At 45.0% G+C, this 18,214-nt stretch overlaps 1 protein-coding gene across 2 annotated transcripts in view; it reads right to left on the reverse strand.

Annotated features, from left to right (window-relative positions):
* LOC119441784 (calcitonin gene-related peptide type 1 receptor-like) overlaps positions 1-18,214 on the reverse strand; it is a 183,431-nt gene that overhangs the window by 19,526 nt on the left and 145,691 nt on the right. For both annotated transcript variants that reach the window (XM_037706399.2, XM_049661612.1), the window contains exon 3: positions 12,199-12,254. In XM_037706399.2, coding sequence (XP_037562327.1) covers positions 12,199-12,231 — 33 coding nt within the window. In that variant the 5' untranslated portion in view covers positions 12,232-12,254. The remainder of the gene's footprint in view (positions 1-12,198; positions 12,255-18,214) is intronic.

Raw genomic sequence — 18,214 nt, forward strand, 5'->3', positions numbered from 1 at the left:
GTAATATTCTGAAATCGTAGTACAATATGATGCCGGCGGCCTTTCTGACGGTAGCTTTGCAAAATGATGGGAACGGGCACGGGCAAAGTGCCTAATGTGGACTCAACACTTCCACCGCAATGTGTGTTTATATGGGTAGGTCTCGAGCAATTGCTATAGTCGCCAGTGTTGATGCGCATTTAGGCAAACCAAGGCAAACTCTAAGAGCCTGAGCTTGGACAGCCTGTAGAGCAGGAAGATGTGTTCTGCAAGTGGTGGTCAACACAGGCAAACTGTATCTCAGAAAGCCCAGAAAAAGAGCCCTGTACAATTCCAACATTGCATTCACTGGCATTCTCCAAGTCTTTTCGTCCAGAAACTTGAAAAGCTGGGAGATTGCTGTATGGCGCTGTTCCTAGTAGGTGACGTGCGGGCTCCTTAAGATATCTCTGTCAATGATTATGCTCAGAAATTTGTGTGTCTTCTCATAAGAAATGACCTGACCATTTTTAAAGATGGCATATGCTGTCATTGGTTTGCGAGTGAATGCCACCAGTGCGCATTTGTCTGACGAGATTTCCAGACCTTGGTTGCGAAGGCACACAGCTATCAGAGTAGCAACTTTTTGTGGTCTTGCGCGTATCTGAGGACGTGTCACACCTGAAGTCCATATACATATGTCGTCTGCGTACATTCATATCTTGAGCGCTGCTGGTAGAAGTTTAACGAGACCAATGAGTGTGAGGTTGAATAGGGTGAGGTTTAGTACTCCGCCTTGAAGAACACCGCAGTAGGTGCAGTGTCGTACGGCGTGGCCATCTCCGGTGCAAACAAAGAACGATCTCATAAATAAATTAATTAGTTATCCATTGAAAAACTCGACCCCCAAGGCCAACCATCTCAAGAGCATCGTCGAGAATAGCCTCGTAAGATGCGTTGTTAAATTGAAAATAAGACATCCACCCAATCATAGCAATCGATACAACGGAAACCCATACGGGTTCCACTAAAGAAAAGCCTCGCAGTTGAAGAAAAATTCGTCCAGGTCTGGGACTCGAACCCGGGACTCGAACTCGGGACCAGCGCCTTTCCAGGGCAGCCGCTCTACTATCTGAGCTAACTAGGCGGCTAGCAGATGGCAGGGCGAAGTCGTATTTGTCTACAACTCGAAGCAAAGGCAAGTGTTCGATGTAATAGTTCAGCGGAAACCCGCTAGGTGGAGAAAAGTAATTAAATTGAAGATAAGACATCCACCCACTCGTAGCAATTGCTACAAAAGAAACCCATACGGGTTACACGAAAGAAAAGCCTCACAGTTTTTTTTTCAACTGCGAAGCTTTTCTTTCGTGGAACCCGTAAGGGTTTCCTTTGTAGCAATCGCTACGATTGGGTGGATGTCTCATGTTCAATTTAATTGCTTTTCTCCACCTAGCGGGTTTCCGCTGAACTATTACATCGAGATACATTATTGTATGCCCCCTTGACATCTAAGAACAAAGCTGCAGATAATCTTTTACATGACTTTTGATCCTGTACATACGTAGCGAGATCAACAACACTGTCTATTGATGAGCGATCTCGACTAAAACCAGCCATGCAATTTATGAAATTTGGGAACATGTTGTAGTGTTCCAGTACCACTCGAAGCGGGCAAGGATCATTTTTCCATTGTCTTTCCCAAACAGTTGGCCAGCGTTATTGGGCGGTATGAGGTGAGTTCAAGCGGAGACTTGTGGTGCTTCAGGAGAGGGACCAAGCAGCTTGTCTTCCATTTTTCGGGAACCATGCCATCTTGCCAGGATACGTTGTAAAACCTAATAGTTCTCTCCGGGCGCATTCACTCAGGTTGCACAAGGCGCGGTATGTTATTACGTCTGGTCCCAGGAAAGAAGAACGCCTGCATAAAGCAAGGACCGCCTCAAGTTCCTGCATTGTGAAAGAAAGATCCATACGGCAGTCATGCGAAGCAGGGATGTCATTGGGGGCTGGAGAGCCTGGACCAGTTGCCTGGCCAGCGATCCTTGCACAAAAGTCTTCAGCAACATCAACATCCAGCCGCCTCTGGTAGAGCGCCAGCGCTTTCAATGGGAAGCGTTGTTCAGGGAGGGAACGCAGAGCATGTAAGGTTCTGCAGATGTAGGAAAGTGGCTTCCGGGGGTCTAGTGACTGGAAAAACATTGTCCAACGTCGAGATGCCAGTCTATTCATGCGATGCTGGATTTTCTTTTGTAGTTGTCTGGCTGTCCTAAGGTCATCGATGGATTTTCTGCGCCGGCATCACCCTTCGGCACGACGACGGAGTGCACGAAGACGCTCCCGCTCTATATCCAAATCCATGTGATTAGACGAAACTGACCGTGCGCCTGGCGTCTCCCATTGCACACTTCATTCTTTCTTTTAATCCAGAGGACAAGCCCTCTCGGCAGGTATCTTCCATGGCAGAGGTAAAAGTAGTGCAGTCAAATAATTCGATTAGTGTTCCATGGGAAGGACTTAGACATCTATTTGATGACAAGGTACGTGGGAATGTGATCACTCGCGTGTGTCTTGATATCCAAAAACCATTTAACGCATCTTGTGAAAGACCTGGATACGAAAGCTAGGTCAAGACAGCTGCCATAATTCACGCCTCGTAGGAACGTTGGGCTGCCGTCATTCAGATGCGAAAGGCCATGGTTGCAGGGAAGTTTGGTAGACTTGGTCCTCTTACATTTGTCGTTGTGCTTCCCCATGCCATATGGTGCACATTAAAACCTCCGATTATGACCCATGGAGCCGTACACACCGCCGAAATCTTTGTTAATCTCTGTGAATTAAACTTACTTGAAGGCGATATATAAACGCCTACAAGTGTGAACATGACTTTGCCCTTTTTAACTGTTTGGCAAACATATCGTCATCGTGAGGTGGAATCGGCCGGCGAACATAGGTGAGTTCACGACGAATAAAAACGACTAATTTGCTCCGTGAGCCAGTTGTTGTGGGCATATTAGCTTCATATCCAGATAATCTGACTGGTTTTGATACGTTAGGCTCACATATCGCAATGATTAGGAACATATTAGTGTATATGAACTGATGAAAGTCTGAAAGGCGTGATTTTAGTTCTCGTGCATTTCACTGGATGATTGACGCTGCCTTAACTTCTTCTCGAAAGGATGGGTGATGGTTGGCCATGTCTCTATTCGAGAGATTCAAGCCCTGCGCTTGAGGCGTCCAGCACTTTCAGTGCACTTCAAGCAGAAGTGAATTCCCAGGTTCGACAAAATCACTCGAACGCGGGAGAAACACGTCACAGCGCCACTATGTCAACCACAGAATATCCTCCTTCAGAAGCCACAAAGCTCTTCTACGCCCTGTGTGGCGTTTGGTGGTCAACGTGACCCGCAACACGGTTGCGCCAGAGGAGAAGGCGGAAATAATTATATGAAAATAAAAAAAGTAGGGTCTGTGGCCTCAGACGAGTGAGCTTGGCCACCTACCACGAACGCGGGCCAATGAGCCAAAGAAAGCTATATTCGCTTTAAAAAAAAGCAGAGGCGAAAATTCAGTAAGTGGTCATTATTTTTCCCTGCTGATGTCAACGACAAGGTGACTGATTGTAATTTACAACCTTTGCTCATAGGAAGAACATCCTTCTAAGAGCACTGTACCTTACGCCAAGCTTCGCGGCTCTCATTTCGAATCATTCCGTGTGCTTGCACTAAAATAGATTGTTTCTCTCTTCCTCCTGAAGCCTGCACTAGCGAATATAATGATCGCATCAGGTGTGTGTTTATGTCCTCATAGAGTGGTATGCTTATAAGTATATGTTTATTAACGAACTCTAAAAGCGAGACATTTCTATTTAGAAGTGCACCTTCTTACGCAGGCGAATGTGTTTTCACTTAGCAAGATTTTTCTCATGTAGTTCATGTGATTAGCTTTGTTCCTTTTCTTTTTTACCCATTATAAATATGTATATAGATATATTTAGCTGTGGGATCAGATGGAGAGGTTGGAAACAAGTACCTCTTGGTACTTCATTTCACTTATATAAGGGCGAAGGCGCTTTGAGTCCTGAAAATTAGAAAAAATGTACGGATCAACATAAAAAGAATAAATTCAAAAAAGGGGATAAAATGGAGGATGATGTGATGTCAAACTTTTGCGTGGGATGTATGTGTAACATACATGTATATATATTCAGTGCAGCCTTTACACCATGATGTTCTCGCTTCGTACCACAGTTTGTTTATGCATATTTCTGCAAAAATTCTCAACGCTATAGATAGCATTTCATTTGACCTTCCGGGACGGGTACAAATAACAAACTCTTACTTTTTCACTGCATGTTTGCGCAGCAAGAATAGAGAGCTTTCACAGCATTATTTAGAACGTCGCGAAGAATCATCTCGGAATGAAAGGCTGGGAGCTTAACTAACTTTGCTTTGTCAGCTGCCCTACACGTGGGTAGAGGGCATATAATTTAGAACAGCGGAATTTTGGCAAAATTGGTGATTCCTATTTGACTACGGTGAAGCGCGATGGACCGGACCAAGGAAGGCGAGACGGACGGGACCAGCATTATCTTGCCCTGCTTTGACCCGTCTAACCTGCTTCACCTTAGTCAAAAAGTTGGCAATATACATTATAGTGCGAGGCTACACAATGTTATCTCACGAACCTTCAAACACTCGAGCATGTTTTTTTCGGGTCTATCGCTATTTGACCGCACCCTTCGTTCCCATGTAGGAAAAGAACCCCCGACCACCTTGTAAGAGAAGCAGGGTGCTACAGATTCTAAGCCACCGCGGTGGGTGACATAGTGAAGTGCACCTGTAAGCTGCTTGATTACATATTTTACGTCCTTGGGAGCTCTTTTCTTTAGTCCACTCTCAGTCGTTTACGCAGCTCGCATTTACCATTATACCTAGATCGCGAACACTCATGCAGATAATATTAACTGAGTCCGTGCGCATTATAAGACGAGCTATTGGGCTGTACCGGCTTGCGTTTTGCGGTGACTACAGATAGAATCAGCAAGAGGGAGGAGAAGGTTTTAATGAAACGAGAGGAGGAGAGTAAGGTCGTGTATCAAGTCTGCTACTCCTCACTGGGGTAAGATGATGAATTCTCTCATATGGGAGGGACAGAGGCTTGTAGAGGAAAATGTAATGTTTCTTCCTATCGTTGAACACTGCTATCGCACACAAATTATTGTTCGCGAGCATTCAAATTGCACAATCTCCAGTTGACAGCAAGCTGAAACGTCGGCGTTGTTCATTTGTAAGTCATTACCATGAATGTTTGGGCGACGGATTTAAATACGTTTACGTATTGAATCAGCCCGGTTTGAAGTGGATGGATACGCATTGCTCATGGTAAGTGGTTTATCTCTATTACTTCATGCACTATGTCACGCACCGTAACTTAACGACTGTACGCACAGTAGCCTTTCCAAATAAAATTTTACTATCAGACGCCTGCACGTTACGCATGTCTAAAGAGGAACCACATTCAGCGTCCGTCGAATATCAGTCGTAAAAAAGAAAGATAAAGAAACAGTTTAACTTGGACGGCATCACAGATATATTACGTAATAACCACGGATATGCTGCACAAATCAATCAGGAGGTGAACCACGAACACCGTTCGCAAGAAGCGCCCGTCTCGTTACCCTGTTTCCACCGTTTTATGAACATCAAAAGCGAAATCTATTGGCAATTATTCACAAATAGAATAATTGAATGGGTCGTGGCATCGCTATATATAATGTAATAAAGCCTTCCGCCTGTTTTCGTTACATGAAAAAAAATTCCAGCAGATTTTAGTGATTCCTTTTACTGGAACTTCTTTACTTCGACAGGAGAAAATTATCACAGTGAAAAGTGCCGTCTTCTAAAAAACAAGCTTCTTTGCGCAAAATGCGCACAATATCGCAAGTGTCCATCGGGCTGCAAAATCCAGCTTGGAGCGCTTGTATTGCCGGTAGCAATGCTAAAAAAGGGAAAAGAGCAGAAGATGCAAGTGTTTGTGCTTCCAGACGTTTTTTTTAACAAACACGTTGAAACTGGCTACAATGCAAAACATTTGAAAAGACTCCCGTCTGTGCACTTGACGGTCACACGAGGACTGGACTACACCGGGAAGCCACAATAATGAGCTTGAACTAAAGGAAACGGCAAACCAAGTGGTGCGTAGCATTTCAAAATAAAATATAAATATCAACACAGAACGCTAGAATGCCAAATATTTAATACCGTATGCTTCTAGAGATGCATGAACCCTGCACAAGGTCAAATGCACACCAGCCAATCGGAATTATAGCATATGGAGAAAATAATACTTTTAAATACGACATCCAAGTTGCGTGTAAACAGCAGCGCCACAATTAACGAACAGTATGGGGCGTTCCGCGTTTTTCCTTCTTTTCTTCAAAAGTTCGCATCTTCAGAGGGCAAAATCCGCTTGGCACTATAGTCTTAAAGTTGAGCCTATAGCAACAGACCAAGTAAGTAGGGAGGAAATCCTTTGTCACCTGTTCCTCTACAGAACAGCTTTACATCGTGCTATGCGGGTTGTGCAGCAAGCTCGACAAATACCGTGCAAGAACGGCTCAATAATGGGAGACAGAGCAATCGAATAGAAGGTCGCTTTTCTTGACTGATAAACAAAAGCAAAATAAACGTGAGGAGTAGTGGAGAGTGCATTACGGGCGGCATCCTTTCAACCCCACCTGCATTTTTAAAAATTTTTATCGAGCTCGGTATCTTTCGGCGCGTGAGAAAGACGTGCCTCGAAATAACTCTACCGGGAACGCGAGCGGCGCGAGCGTTTTTCTGACAAGAAAACTCAATCTCGAAAATCCGCGTTTTGTGGAGGCATCATCTCTCACGTTGCTATTTGGCAGCATCAAAAAAAAAAAAAAACACACAACAAGATAACGTCACTTCCAACATGAAAGGACAGATGGCCGATGGAAACTTGCCGACGATCGCTTTAGGGTGTAACTGAGAAAGATCGGCACCATAGTAAAGCGAAAGCAACCCCCCGCAGGCAGAACCTTCACGAACCATCCGCAGTTTCCCACGCACATGAAGACTGCTACCTGTGCTTAGATGTAGCTTTATTTTTCTTTTTTTTCTGTTTTTATTATTGTTCTTTTTTTTCATCATGCTGTAGCGAGGAGCCCCGATCCGTTATGAGTATGTGTTGTTCTTTGTGTGCGGAGTATACCATTCGAGCAAATGCGTCAATGTCGTTTTCTCCACGTTTTCTTTTTATTTATTTTTTTGCGGTGGTAGCTGTCATAGACGGGCTTCTCAGCTTTGCGCCCGTGTACATCATAAGCAGGCGCAAGTTGGAATACGCTAGCTCAAGACAGGGGTAATTGGAGATCGCAGGGACAGGCCTTCGTCCTGCAGTGGACATAAACATAGGCTGATGATTGCAAGCACTTTGCAAGCACTTTGCATAATATGCAATTTCCTTGCTTTAGCCAGAGGAATCCAACAGCAAATAAAATGCCCAGTAAATATAATATAATGACACCAAGGATGATGGCGATGTTGCTTTCTTCAGCGTTTTACTCGCAGTAAATTAAGAGTGACTGAATACATACAATACCGCTATTTTCTTCATCCGGAAAATTCAACCTCAAGCCACTTCTTTAAGTGTGATGACAATGTGAACAGAGCACTGAAGGTACACGTTGGACTGGTGGGGCTGGACGCGGGGGGGGGTTACAACACCCGAAATCCCACCCCCGTCGGTGCACCACTGGTTGTGGGTTAGGCTCCCACCGGTGGCAAGTTTGGTATTTAGTGCAGTTTCTTTTCAGCTTGTCATTTTTACACTTCACTTAGAAAGAACCAATAGCTTCCCCTATGCTTTCCGTGGCTTCATTATCTGCTGGCTTCATAAGTTAAGACTAACGAAAATCTAGCCCCTTGGTACCCCTTCTTCTCGTTTATCACATGGCCTCAAAGGATCTCGAAACATATAGGAGCCCCGAAAGAGCGATTTAATCACCGATTCACTACTGTAGGCTTGTAGAACTGCAAGTTTAAGTGCTGCTGATATCAAAATGTGCACATCGCACGTGAAAGCTGTATGAGATAGACGAAGTCGCGGCGGAAAATTTTGAAGTTCCTTTCTTCGCGACTGGCGTGCTCCAAAAAATTTGCGCTTCGTTTATTTCTCAATGTAGATACTGAGGTTTCTATGAACCTCACTTGAGAAGGCTCAGTGGACAGAATTTGAAAATATTTTTGCAGAAGTAACTCTGGCACTCAGATCTTTGAACCAAAAAAGCAGTGATAGAACTAGAGTAGAATGGCACTTTATCAAACGGCACTTCAAAGTAACCAGTCAGACGAAAGAGCTTTCACAATATTACCCACCAAAACAAACGCGTACATCGTCAAAATAAACTTCACTTCAAAAACCTAAATTTGAGGTGCACAATTTTTCTTCCGACAGAGCCATTGTATTCTGAGTAACTATGACATCTGCTCCTCGGTACCTTATTGCTTACTTTCAAAAACACACGTTCTCCACCAGCCGTGCCTGATGCAACATCTGTCGCAGCTAGTTGACGTCCAGTTTAGAGGTAACTCTCTGTCACCTCTACTGAGTGGCACGCATTATTGCTTTTCCTCTCACAGTAGCAATAGGACAGGCAAAAAATATATGATAAAAGAAAGAGAGCAGAGTGCATGAACTAGGTTCAAATAAGTCAACGAGGAAGCCCAATCGACGCTTAGTTAGAGAAAGACGAAAAATTTTGACTCAGAGGAAACTAAAGCAAGCAGCACAGTCGAAAAAGGTTGATTGCTGCGTGGGCTTCGGCGCCGAGCGTATGTATGGGCTATGGCCCATTGTGCAATTGTTTATTTCCTCTTACATTTGTGCTTCCCGTCTATTCATGAATATGCTAACCACTGCAGTATATGATGCCGCGGAGGCCAGCGAAAGTGGTATTGCATACAACGTACTTGAATTGCATGAAAATATGATCTGAGAATGCGTTTACAAACATTCAAGGATTCCTTTGTATGATGTGTATAGCGTCGCGGTGCTGCCTGACACGAGATAGTTGGAGAAACGAAATTCACGGAATGTAAGAGCCTGCTGCCGTTCAGAAACATCACCGAAATTGAACTATAGGCTAACGCTACTGTCGAGATCACTTAAAGCGTAGAAAATTACAACACAACCAAGACCACATAAGGACACCATAGGCACCGGCAAAGCGACAACTAAGACATAGACTGGCGATCGAAGTATTTGTACGCAACGTACACTGAGTGTTAGCATACACTAAGCGTTAGCGCTCACCACGCTTGCCGACGAAGTTTGCGACTGATGGTGTCAGAGCTCATGGTATCAAGAATTCACGCTCGGTAGTGTATTCATTGCACCTAACGCCTGCTGTACATTAAACTATCCGTGTTTACTTTGAAAATGGTTATCGTCTCCTGCCAAATTTAGGAAAGGAGCCTACGCGATCACTGCACAATTTAAAAGACAACAAACCTGAAGCTAACTGTGAACGATGCGGAGCTCTCGCAGCGTACCATTAAATTTACGGTCGGCGAGTTTTGCCGCGTTCGATGTTGACGTCGACTATTTTACCTGTTAGTGCTTCCCGCTATCTCGCCGATCAGCCTTGCTGCTTCACGCCCGAATTCTAAATCGGCCCCGCTGCTGGCTGCCGCAGGCATTGGTGGTTCCGCTACGAAATCGAGAAGCAGGCTTCAAGAAGCTGGCCTCTGCTATTACGCCATCTGGCGCCTTAAACGACGGATGGAAAGTGCTTTTGTGTTATTTTAAGACTCGTCTTCGAATTTCTTGCCGAGCGTTCCGAAGTAGTGTTTCGTCGATGCCGTTCGCTTTTATTTTCTTAGCTAAATAAAAACAAAAACAACGTCTCACGCTGTTCACATATTTTTCGAGTGAGAAGTCGGGAGAAATAGTCACTACAAAGGCTCGTAATAAGTTTCCGTCTACAGCCTTACAGCCTCAAAGACGATGAGTGGGTACTTCGCGTAAGCACGCGAGCTATTCTCCCTTATGAACTGTTTTCTCTCAATGTAAATCGAGAGACTGTTAAGGATTCAAGTGCCTTGCGCTCACTACGTGGCTAGTGAGGCGTGCATTCCGGAATCTGGAAGGGAAGGGCAGCGTTTAGGCCGCCACAAAGTTTAAACCGCCGTAAAAGGGGCTCAATAAGCAGACGTGCGTCGGGACCACATGTGAAAGCATAATAAAAAAGCAAAGAAGGAAGATGTGTTTGAGTGAACGAGTTTATGGAAGGCAGTATACAGTCGGCGAGGCCGTGCGCTAAGGCAGCCGCAGCATCCATGCAATCGGCGTAATGCTTCCTGGTTGTTGTGGATGACGAAACAAGGAACAACTCCCGAGCGGAGCGCAACAAGCGGAAGCAGAGCAGAGCACTAAAACTGTAAAAGAAAAAAGAAATGCACTATTCCGCGATGACGCTTAGAATGCCCCCAAGTAAACATACGCATGAAATGAGCGGCAGCGAAAGAATACGAAGTCCCTGCTGGTCAAAAGATTGTGGTGAAGAGAAATCTCAAAGAAAACGAAGAGCCATGGCAACGTCCTTTAAAGAACTGCCTGTCGACAGGCCAGAATATAGATACGGTGTTGGTGCGTTGCCTTTTGTATATATGTGAATCCTTTTATTGCACACGGTGCCGAGAGGTGGATGAATATTTTAGCATCTCGAAACCACAAAGACGTAAGGGTTTCAGTGGGGTACGCTGACCGATGCGTCGTGGTCGCTGTGAAGGCGCTTTTCTCTAACGCTCTAGGTGAGCGTCGAAACAGCTTTGTTATTTTTTACATGTTTCTCACGACGGCTTGACCAGAATAGTAAGTTGCAAGAACGCTTTGCGAATATAATGCCTGAAAAATGCGCAAGGGCCGCCAGCGACTAGCCATCGCCGTGGGGATGATCTAGGTATCGCGCCGATCGATATCACGAGTCGCGGGAAACCGTTGCTACGCAACAGACTTATGAATACGAGTCCGGATAATGGTTGTTATTAAATATAACTTTATTAGTTACTTCAAGGTAAGAAAGAAGATGAGGAAATTAGGAAGCAGGTCGGATACTGCTTTGCTATAGCGGCCGCAAGATCTGCATTGTCTCGAGGAGTCGTGAATAGACCACATGCAGAAAACTAAAATCTGGGTGCCAGGAAAAGAACACAAATAAGTGCAAAAAATCGGACGCTAGAAATGCCACAGCGCCAGTTCCCTAGTGCGTAAGTAGAGTTCTGCAGAGACAGCTATATGTGCGCACTGTTACGCATATCCAACACACATTTCAGAACCTTTGGGAAGTGAAGCTTTCGTGAAGCGGGCAATCAGGTACTCGAAAACGGTTCAACTTCTGCAAAACTTTTTGCAGCAGTAGCCATTACGTGCCTTCCCAGCAAATCAGCAAGATGCGGAAACCGCCATCACGCGACCCACGCGATCCACGCGACCGCGCATAACACACGGTGGCCTCCGTGATAGACCCACATTTCAGCATCTCCGGGATCAGCCGAGTTTACTATAGACGTATCGCCCGGACTGGCCCACATATTTTGGCAAGAATTCGGCCTTACCGACGCGACACACCTCAGGGAAGAAGGCATGGGAGGAAACTCGCGCTTGAATGCGTGTATTTGCTGCAGTGAGAATACTAAGATGCTGTGTGTCGTTACACTGCGAGACACTGTAGAGAACAGAGTTGGTCACTAGTACATCTGTAGGAGTAGTAGCCAGATGAGGCTACATTTAGGACCAATTGGTTGCAAAAGGGCTGTGCTGTGTATGAAGTGTTCGGCAAGACATTACCAGTAGACACATCCAGCAGCCACCGTCATCAAATCCGGCAGGGTTCGCTAGATAGCGTCGCTTTATATTTCTTAAGCAAGTAACATTAGCGTAATCACAACGGTTCCCCGAAGCAGTTGTAGTCAGTAGTAGTCACAAGCAGTAGTCGCAAGCAGTAGTCACAACGCGACACCGAACCGACGTGCAACTCGACATAGCTTTACAAGGCCATAGGACCACTGAAGAGGGTAGGTCCTATCGGAGCTTTATTGTTGTTCTCGACTTGCCGGCGAAGTCCAACTTCGCATGAACGGCGTACACAGCCTACAGAGTAAAAACTAAAAATTAAGGAAAGAGAGAGAATGATCGCAATAATTTTCTTACCAATGTGACAGAAGCCCGGCGCTCTCTGGTCATTACGAAGGGCTGCGATCACGAACCTGGAAAAGCGAGAAGACGGCAAAATGAGGCGAAGTCGACGAAAAGGTCTCGCGCAATGAACGATTATGCGGAAACAAAAACACGGAAGCGTTTCGGCGTGGCTGCACAGAGACTACTAATGAGAATAAAAATACGTCGCTCAAAGATCACTTGTGACGCGTGTTTAACGCAGCTGGCGTTACCGATAAAAATAACATGTGTAAGGTTAATTTTGGTACGTTGATAAGAATTATTTCGGTAGGTTTGGCACGTTGACAGCGACGAAAATTATTATGGTAATATTGATAAGAAACATGTTTCGGTAGGAACCCAACGCCCTTAGTCCAAGGTGAATTGTTGGCGCAGCTCCAGAGCTTAATAAGCGAGGCTTGCATCGTGGCTATCGGAACAAATCGCAGACTTAATGTAGTAAAGTGGCATAGTGATCGCTTCTGCTTCAAAGCCCGTGCTCTAACTTGTGGATGTTGAGCATTTTCATTATATTGGCTTGGGGAGGTCAGAAAACACTATTTAATCGATTTGATGAATTTTGAACGCATGAGCGATCTGTTACTTAGAGTATGGCCGCGCCAACATTACAGCGAAGCTGTTAGCCTCTCGGTGGTCGGCATTTTTCGTGTCCGGCCCATGAAGAAAAATTATCATCATCAGTAATGGCCCATACACTCATTAGCAAGCAAAAATGCAATGACTCATCCCCCTCGTAATGCAGAGGGTACAAGCACTCAGCAAAGTCAAGCGAGCAGTGCATACATACATTGGAATCCCGCATACAACGTACAGAACAGTGTACGTTTTATTAAATAACAAGCTCAAAACAAGCATCCACAATCATAAGCAATGGCTCATACTTCCGTAAGCAAGCAAAAATGCAGTATCTCACACCCCCGTAAGCAAGTAAAAAATGCAATGCCTCATACCCCCGTAAGGCAGCGGCTACAAGAGTGAGGCGAACAGTGAATACATTCATTGAAATCACCCATGCAACACATAGAACAGCATACGTTTCAATAAAGAACAGCCTCGAAACAAGCATCGGAACCATCAATGAAGTAATGCGTAGCTCCCTCAGCCGTTGTAGGGATGGTTTTGCAAAAGTTTCTCTGGACTTTCGTTCTCGGGAAAATTTCTGGACACTACTTAAACGGCGGGTTCAAACACGTCGGGAAAATAGGCACCAAGTATACAATATTATGACGTCACAGTGTTTGACAATCCAACATTTTCGCCACTCGTCGTGGGCTTTTACACAATAGCCTATCCAGAGACGACGCACGACACGCAGCTGGAAGCCCGGATTTTGGAAAGTGGCAGGCCCGCAACATGAGTGTATGAGTCACGCTTCATTGCTCATAGAAGTTTTCACGCGGCTATACTTCAACTTACTGCGCGTATATGTTAAGCCGCTGAAGCAAGCAGAATATACGTTAGAACAACCTGTTTTCTGTTCCAAAGGATGACGCACTTTTATTGATCGCCACAGAGTGCGAAACGCCTTGATATGGTATGTTCCCACTCTGTATATTTAAGCCTAATATATATATATATATATATATATATATATATATATATATATATATATATATATATATCCGCGAACACACGCAAAATCCGCCTTTTTCATTTTCCTGTTCTGCCCTCTGCCGGACGCTACCGGAAACGTTTTGGTAGGGTGCCAGGGCTTTCGCCGGTTGATTTGTGAACCTGCGCCCTTGTTGAGTGCGCATCGGTTGTGCATTTCGTGGACCGCGAATAATAATTAATGGCTTCTGTGGGACAGCGTGTCGTTGCTGGAAGCCATGTATCACTCACCAACTATATATATAGGGTGAGCAGGCGTGATAGCGCTGATTTGTTTATAGTGTGGCCTCTAAAGGTACGCTGAGTACCCTCTGCCGGCCCGGCTGCTTTGGAGTTTGTTGTCGCTGACTCCTGCACTTGCACCTCGCTTTTCTTTCAATTCTTTTTGCACATTCTTTAGACATTTTGCATAAATAAGAAGTTTTCGAGCGCGCAGCATTCCGCGTCGGATTTAGCAAAGCGGTGCGCTTGTTTACATCGACATCTACAGCCACAGATCGTTGTTAGCGTCAAAAATTGGGAAAAGGTGCATCGCTGATATGAAAAAAAAAGTCAAAACATCGAATAAAACACACATACGTGCTCATATGAGCCGCGTTATTCGATCGTGAGACGAGTCAGTATGAGCGCCTGAGCTACTCAACGGCGACTGTGATCCAGTTACAAATATCGGGCTGTTAATTTATTACTGATTTTCGCTTTTCTTTAACTTCATCATACTTAGTTTGCGCGTGTCATAAAGCATTATTAGAGAAAAATGTGCTCACATAAGCGCTCATTTAAAGGCCGTGTTGTTCTCCCGCAAGAACGCGGATGCCATCGCTGACACCGTTGGTATATAACTGAGCGAGGCGGCTGTTTATGCTGCTGTACCGAATGTACCGTCTCTTGTTTAGCGTTTGACGCAGAAATGAACATTACATCTCACGAATTAAGAAATGCGTGAGCATACCAACTCGTACAAACCGACCCATCTACGTTGCGAATACGAGTGGCAGCCTACGGGAACGGTGACCTACAGATGTTGGCAAAGGCGTTGGGCACAGCGCTGTGTCCCCGCTTGCAGCTTATTGTGTACGCGGCGATCGAAGCGAAGGGTAGTTTATTTCAAATCGCTAAGTCTAGAATTGGACTATAAAAGCAGTTTCCTTCGTCCTAACTTGCTGACTTTTCAGTACAGGTCCGCCGGTAGCGGGTGCACGAACTCGACGGAGCCAGGCCTAAGCTTCGCTGAAATCAACATTGGCTCAAACTTCATGTGCCCACCCGCCGGGGTGGCTTAGTCAGCTAAGGCGTTGCGCTGCTGAGCCCGAGGTCGCGGGATCGAATCCCGGCCCCGGCGGCCGCATTTCGATGGAGGCGAAATGCAAAAACGCCCGTGTGCTTGCGTTGTAGTGCACGTTAAAGAACCCCAGGTGGTCGAAATTATTCCGGAGCCCTCCACTACGGCGTGCCTCATAATCAAAACTGGTTTTGGCACGTAAAACCCCAGAAAGAAGAAGAAGAAGAAGAAACTTCATGTGCACGGCTTGAGAGGGTCGAAGCCTTGCGCATTTCAACCTTTCAACTTCGTAGGCATGTTTTGACTCACTTTGAGCGCGATTATTTATATATATATATATATATATATATATACCAACGAAGGCGTTGCGGCTATCGCGTTATCGGTTCGACGGCCTATCGCGCGGGTTTCGGTCGAACGATGGTATAGGCACGGTGATTTTATCGGTGCCGTTGACAAGAAAGCCCGTCGCAGTACCAAAGCCAGTCTTTGCTACGCACACTTTCAGTACTGCAGTGACGTCGAGCTACCAGTGGAGTTTCAACGCGGTACACGGCACTACTTGCCAGTAGCGCGCGTCCGAGCGCTTTTTTTTTTTTTTTTCGGGGGACGTTTCCCCGAGATGGGGCCGCACGGCCGCGCGCGCGACCCTTCCAAAACGTTTCGCGACTAATCCGCCAGGGCAGGGCGCATGCGCCGTCGGCCCGTGAAAAAAGGCGGATTGTCGCGCGACTGGCCGTTCGAGGCACTTTGCGACTATTCGCGGGCTTCTTCCACGCTCTGAAAAACAATTGCATGTTTCACGTATTGAGCAACAGAAAGCCGTATCGGGAGTTGTTCATGTTGCTTTACAATTTCGTTATTGACACTTTCCATGTAATAATAATATTGAGACGTTGATTATGTAATTAAGACTAAGTAATAGTCTTATTTAATAAATATAATCTGAGTATCTTCAAACGACCGCAGACAACATTATTTTGGTTCTGTCCAGCTAAGTGGCATTTGTATAGTTTAAAATCGTGTTGCATGATAGTTGGGACACCCTGTATTTAAGACTAGAAGTACATAGGACGAAAAAAAAAAAGCATGACTTTACTAACGTTCCGGCCGCGTCTGCGTCAATTACAACGAAGGCAGGTCCCTCTACTCACATGTAACTAAGGTCCCGTTTCTATTTTTTTAAGCGAAGCCTTATATGGCTAGGCGAAATCGCCTGTCCACAAAAAACTATCATCATCAGCATTGGCTCGAGCGTCGTCGGCTTCCGCAGCTGGCTCGTTAGCGCCCCTCATTATTCCAGCGTAGAATTTTACTTCTCTTCTGTCGTCGTAATGAGGAGGCCCCGTTTACGGAGGTATGAGCCATTGCTCAAGGGGTATGAACCATTCATTGTCTTACATAACGGACGGGCGAATGTTGCTAATGGCGGGCGAATGCTTCTAACCACGCCGCCGAGCAAACTCGAGACATCGAACGCAAGCGACAACGGCGGACTGCTGGCCGTCAGTGAGGTCATTGTCTCCGTTGTAGCCGAACGTGTGTGTAGCCTCATAATTGAGAATACTTTATTGAACCATCATTAACCCAGTGATAAACAAAGGGGCCGCACGCTTCAGCTTCGCTGGTTAACCATCCTCACGTAGCGGGAAGGCCGACGAATTCTTTTTTTCTACGCACTTTTAGAATTTTGCCTGTATTGCCAGATCATATGATTCAACGCTTCACTATTTACGAGGTGATTATTTCATTGGTAACAGAATTTTGAAATATCCCCAATGACATATAGGACAATTCTCCTTTCTGAACTAGATTATTCCCAGAGACAGACATTATTTGCAGAAAAATTGAAAAAGAATATTTGAATAAATAACAAATATTTCCTAACTATTTTTAAAACTCACAAGTTTACGACACACATTGCAATTTACGAATTGCAGCCGATGACGTTTAAAGTCATATCCACTTATAATGAATTCTGAGAATGACACTGGTTTAGAGATACATGTTCCCAAGGTTTGCGACGAAATGCATTGTTGTTCCAGTAACATTTTAGTTTCAATGCATTAAAAGGCGTTTTGGTAAATAAAGTAAGAACAGTCAGTGACTGAAGAACAGTGCTTCTTTACTGCGACTTTGAGCGTGCTTATCTTAAAACTGGGGCTAGTTTCAAAATTTGTACGAAGTGAATGCGCTTTGTGGAACCACTGGCTAGAATTGCAATAAGTGCCGTAAAGTAATTAGTTCAAAAGGTATTTAGTGAAGTTTAATTTATTAGCCATTTATGTGTATTGATTTTGAGAATAAGTAATGTACCCCTCTTCGAGTGCTCCAGCTTAATAAATAGATCATGGTTGTATTTCGCTTAGCGTTACACTGACGAAAGACCTCAAAGAACTGACAAAAACGATCAAGAAGTGGAAGTACGAGGCGAACGTGTTTAGTCAATGTAACGCTAAGCGAGATACAATACCAGCTAACCCCGTTCATTGCTTTATTGATATAAGTATAGGTGTGCTAAATGCCGCAGGCTATTTTTTAAAATTGTGATAATGATAAAATAAAACTCCCGGTAAAAATTGTACGGCATGAAACTGCTTTACGAATAACAAACCACGACATGTTGCCTACGCCAACGCGCCCGAAATTGAAAAAAAAAATTATGGCATTGAATTCTGAATTCTGAATGACCGCAAAAGCTACGTCTCGTGAGCGCTACAAGAAGACTGGTAGTGACAAAAAAGTGTGCAGCATGCAGTCTGCGTGATGGCCCCAGTCTGTACGAGAACCACGGTCGAAGCGTTCCTTGGTCGTTTCGACGGCTCTCACGCTGTTTTCCCCATAAAGTTTCCTACTAAGGTTGCTAGAGGCAACTTTGGCGCTGCGATCGGTCAGCTCCCTTAAAAATGCTAGTTATTACATGATAGGTCCGACTTTCATGCTTGTATAGTAGTAGTAAAAACCGACTTTTATAAGGGAATCATCTCAAGGACTGAGGAAACAGGGCAAAATATTACCACGCTTGTCCAACGCAGTGACTCCAAACCGACCTCTCCGATGTAAGAGAGAAGCCTGTGATATCAGGTGCTGTTGAGC

Source organism: Dermacentor silvarum, chromosome 2 (genome assembly GCF_013339745.2).
Source record: "Dermacentor silvarum isolate Dsil-2018 chromosome 2, BIME_Dsil_1.4, whole genome shotgun sequence".
In the NCBI taxonomy this organism is placed as follows: domain Eukaryota; kingdom Metazoa; phylum Arthropoda; class Arachnida; order Ixodida; family Ixodidae; genus Dermacentor; species Dermacentor silvarum.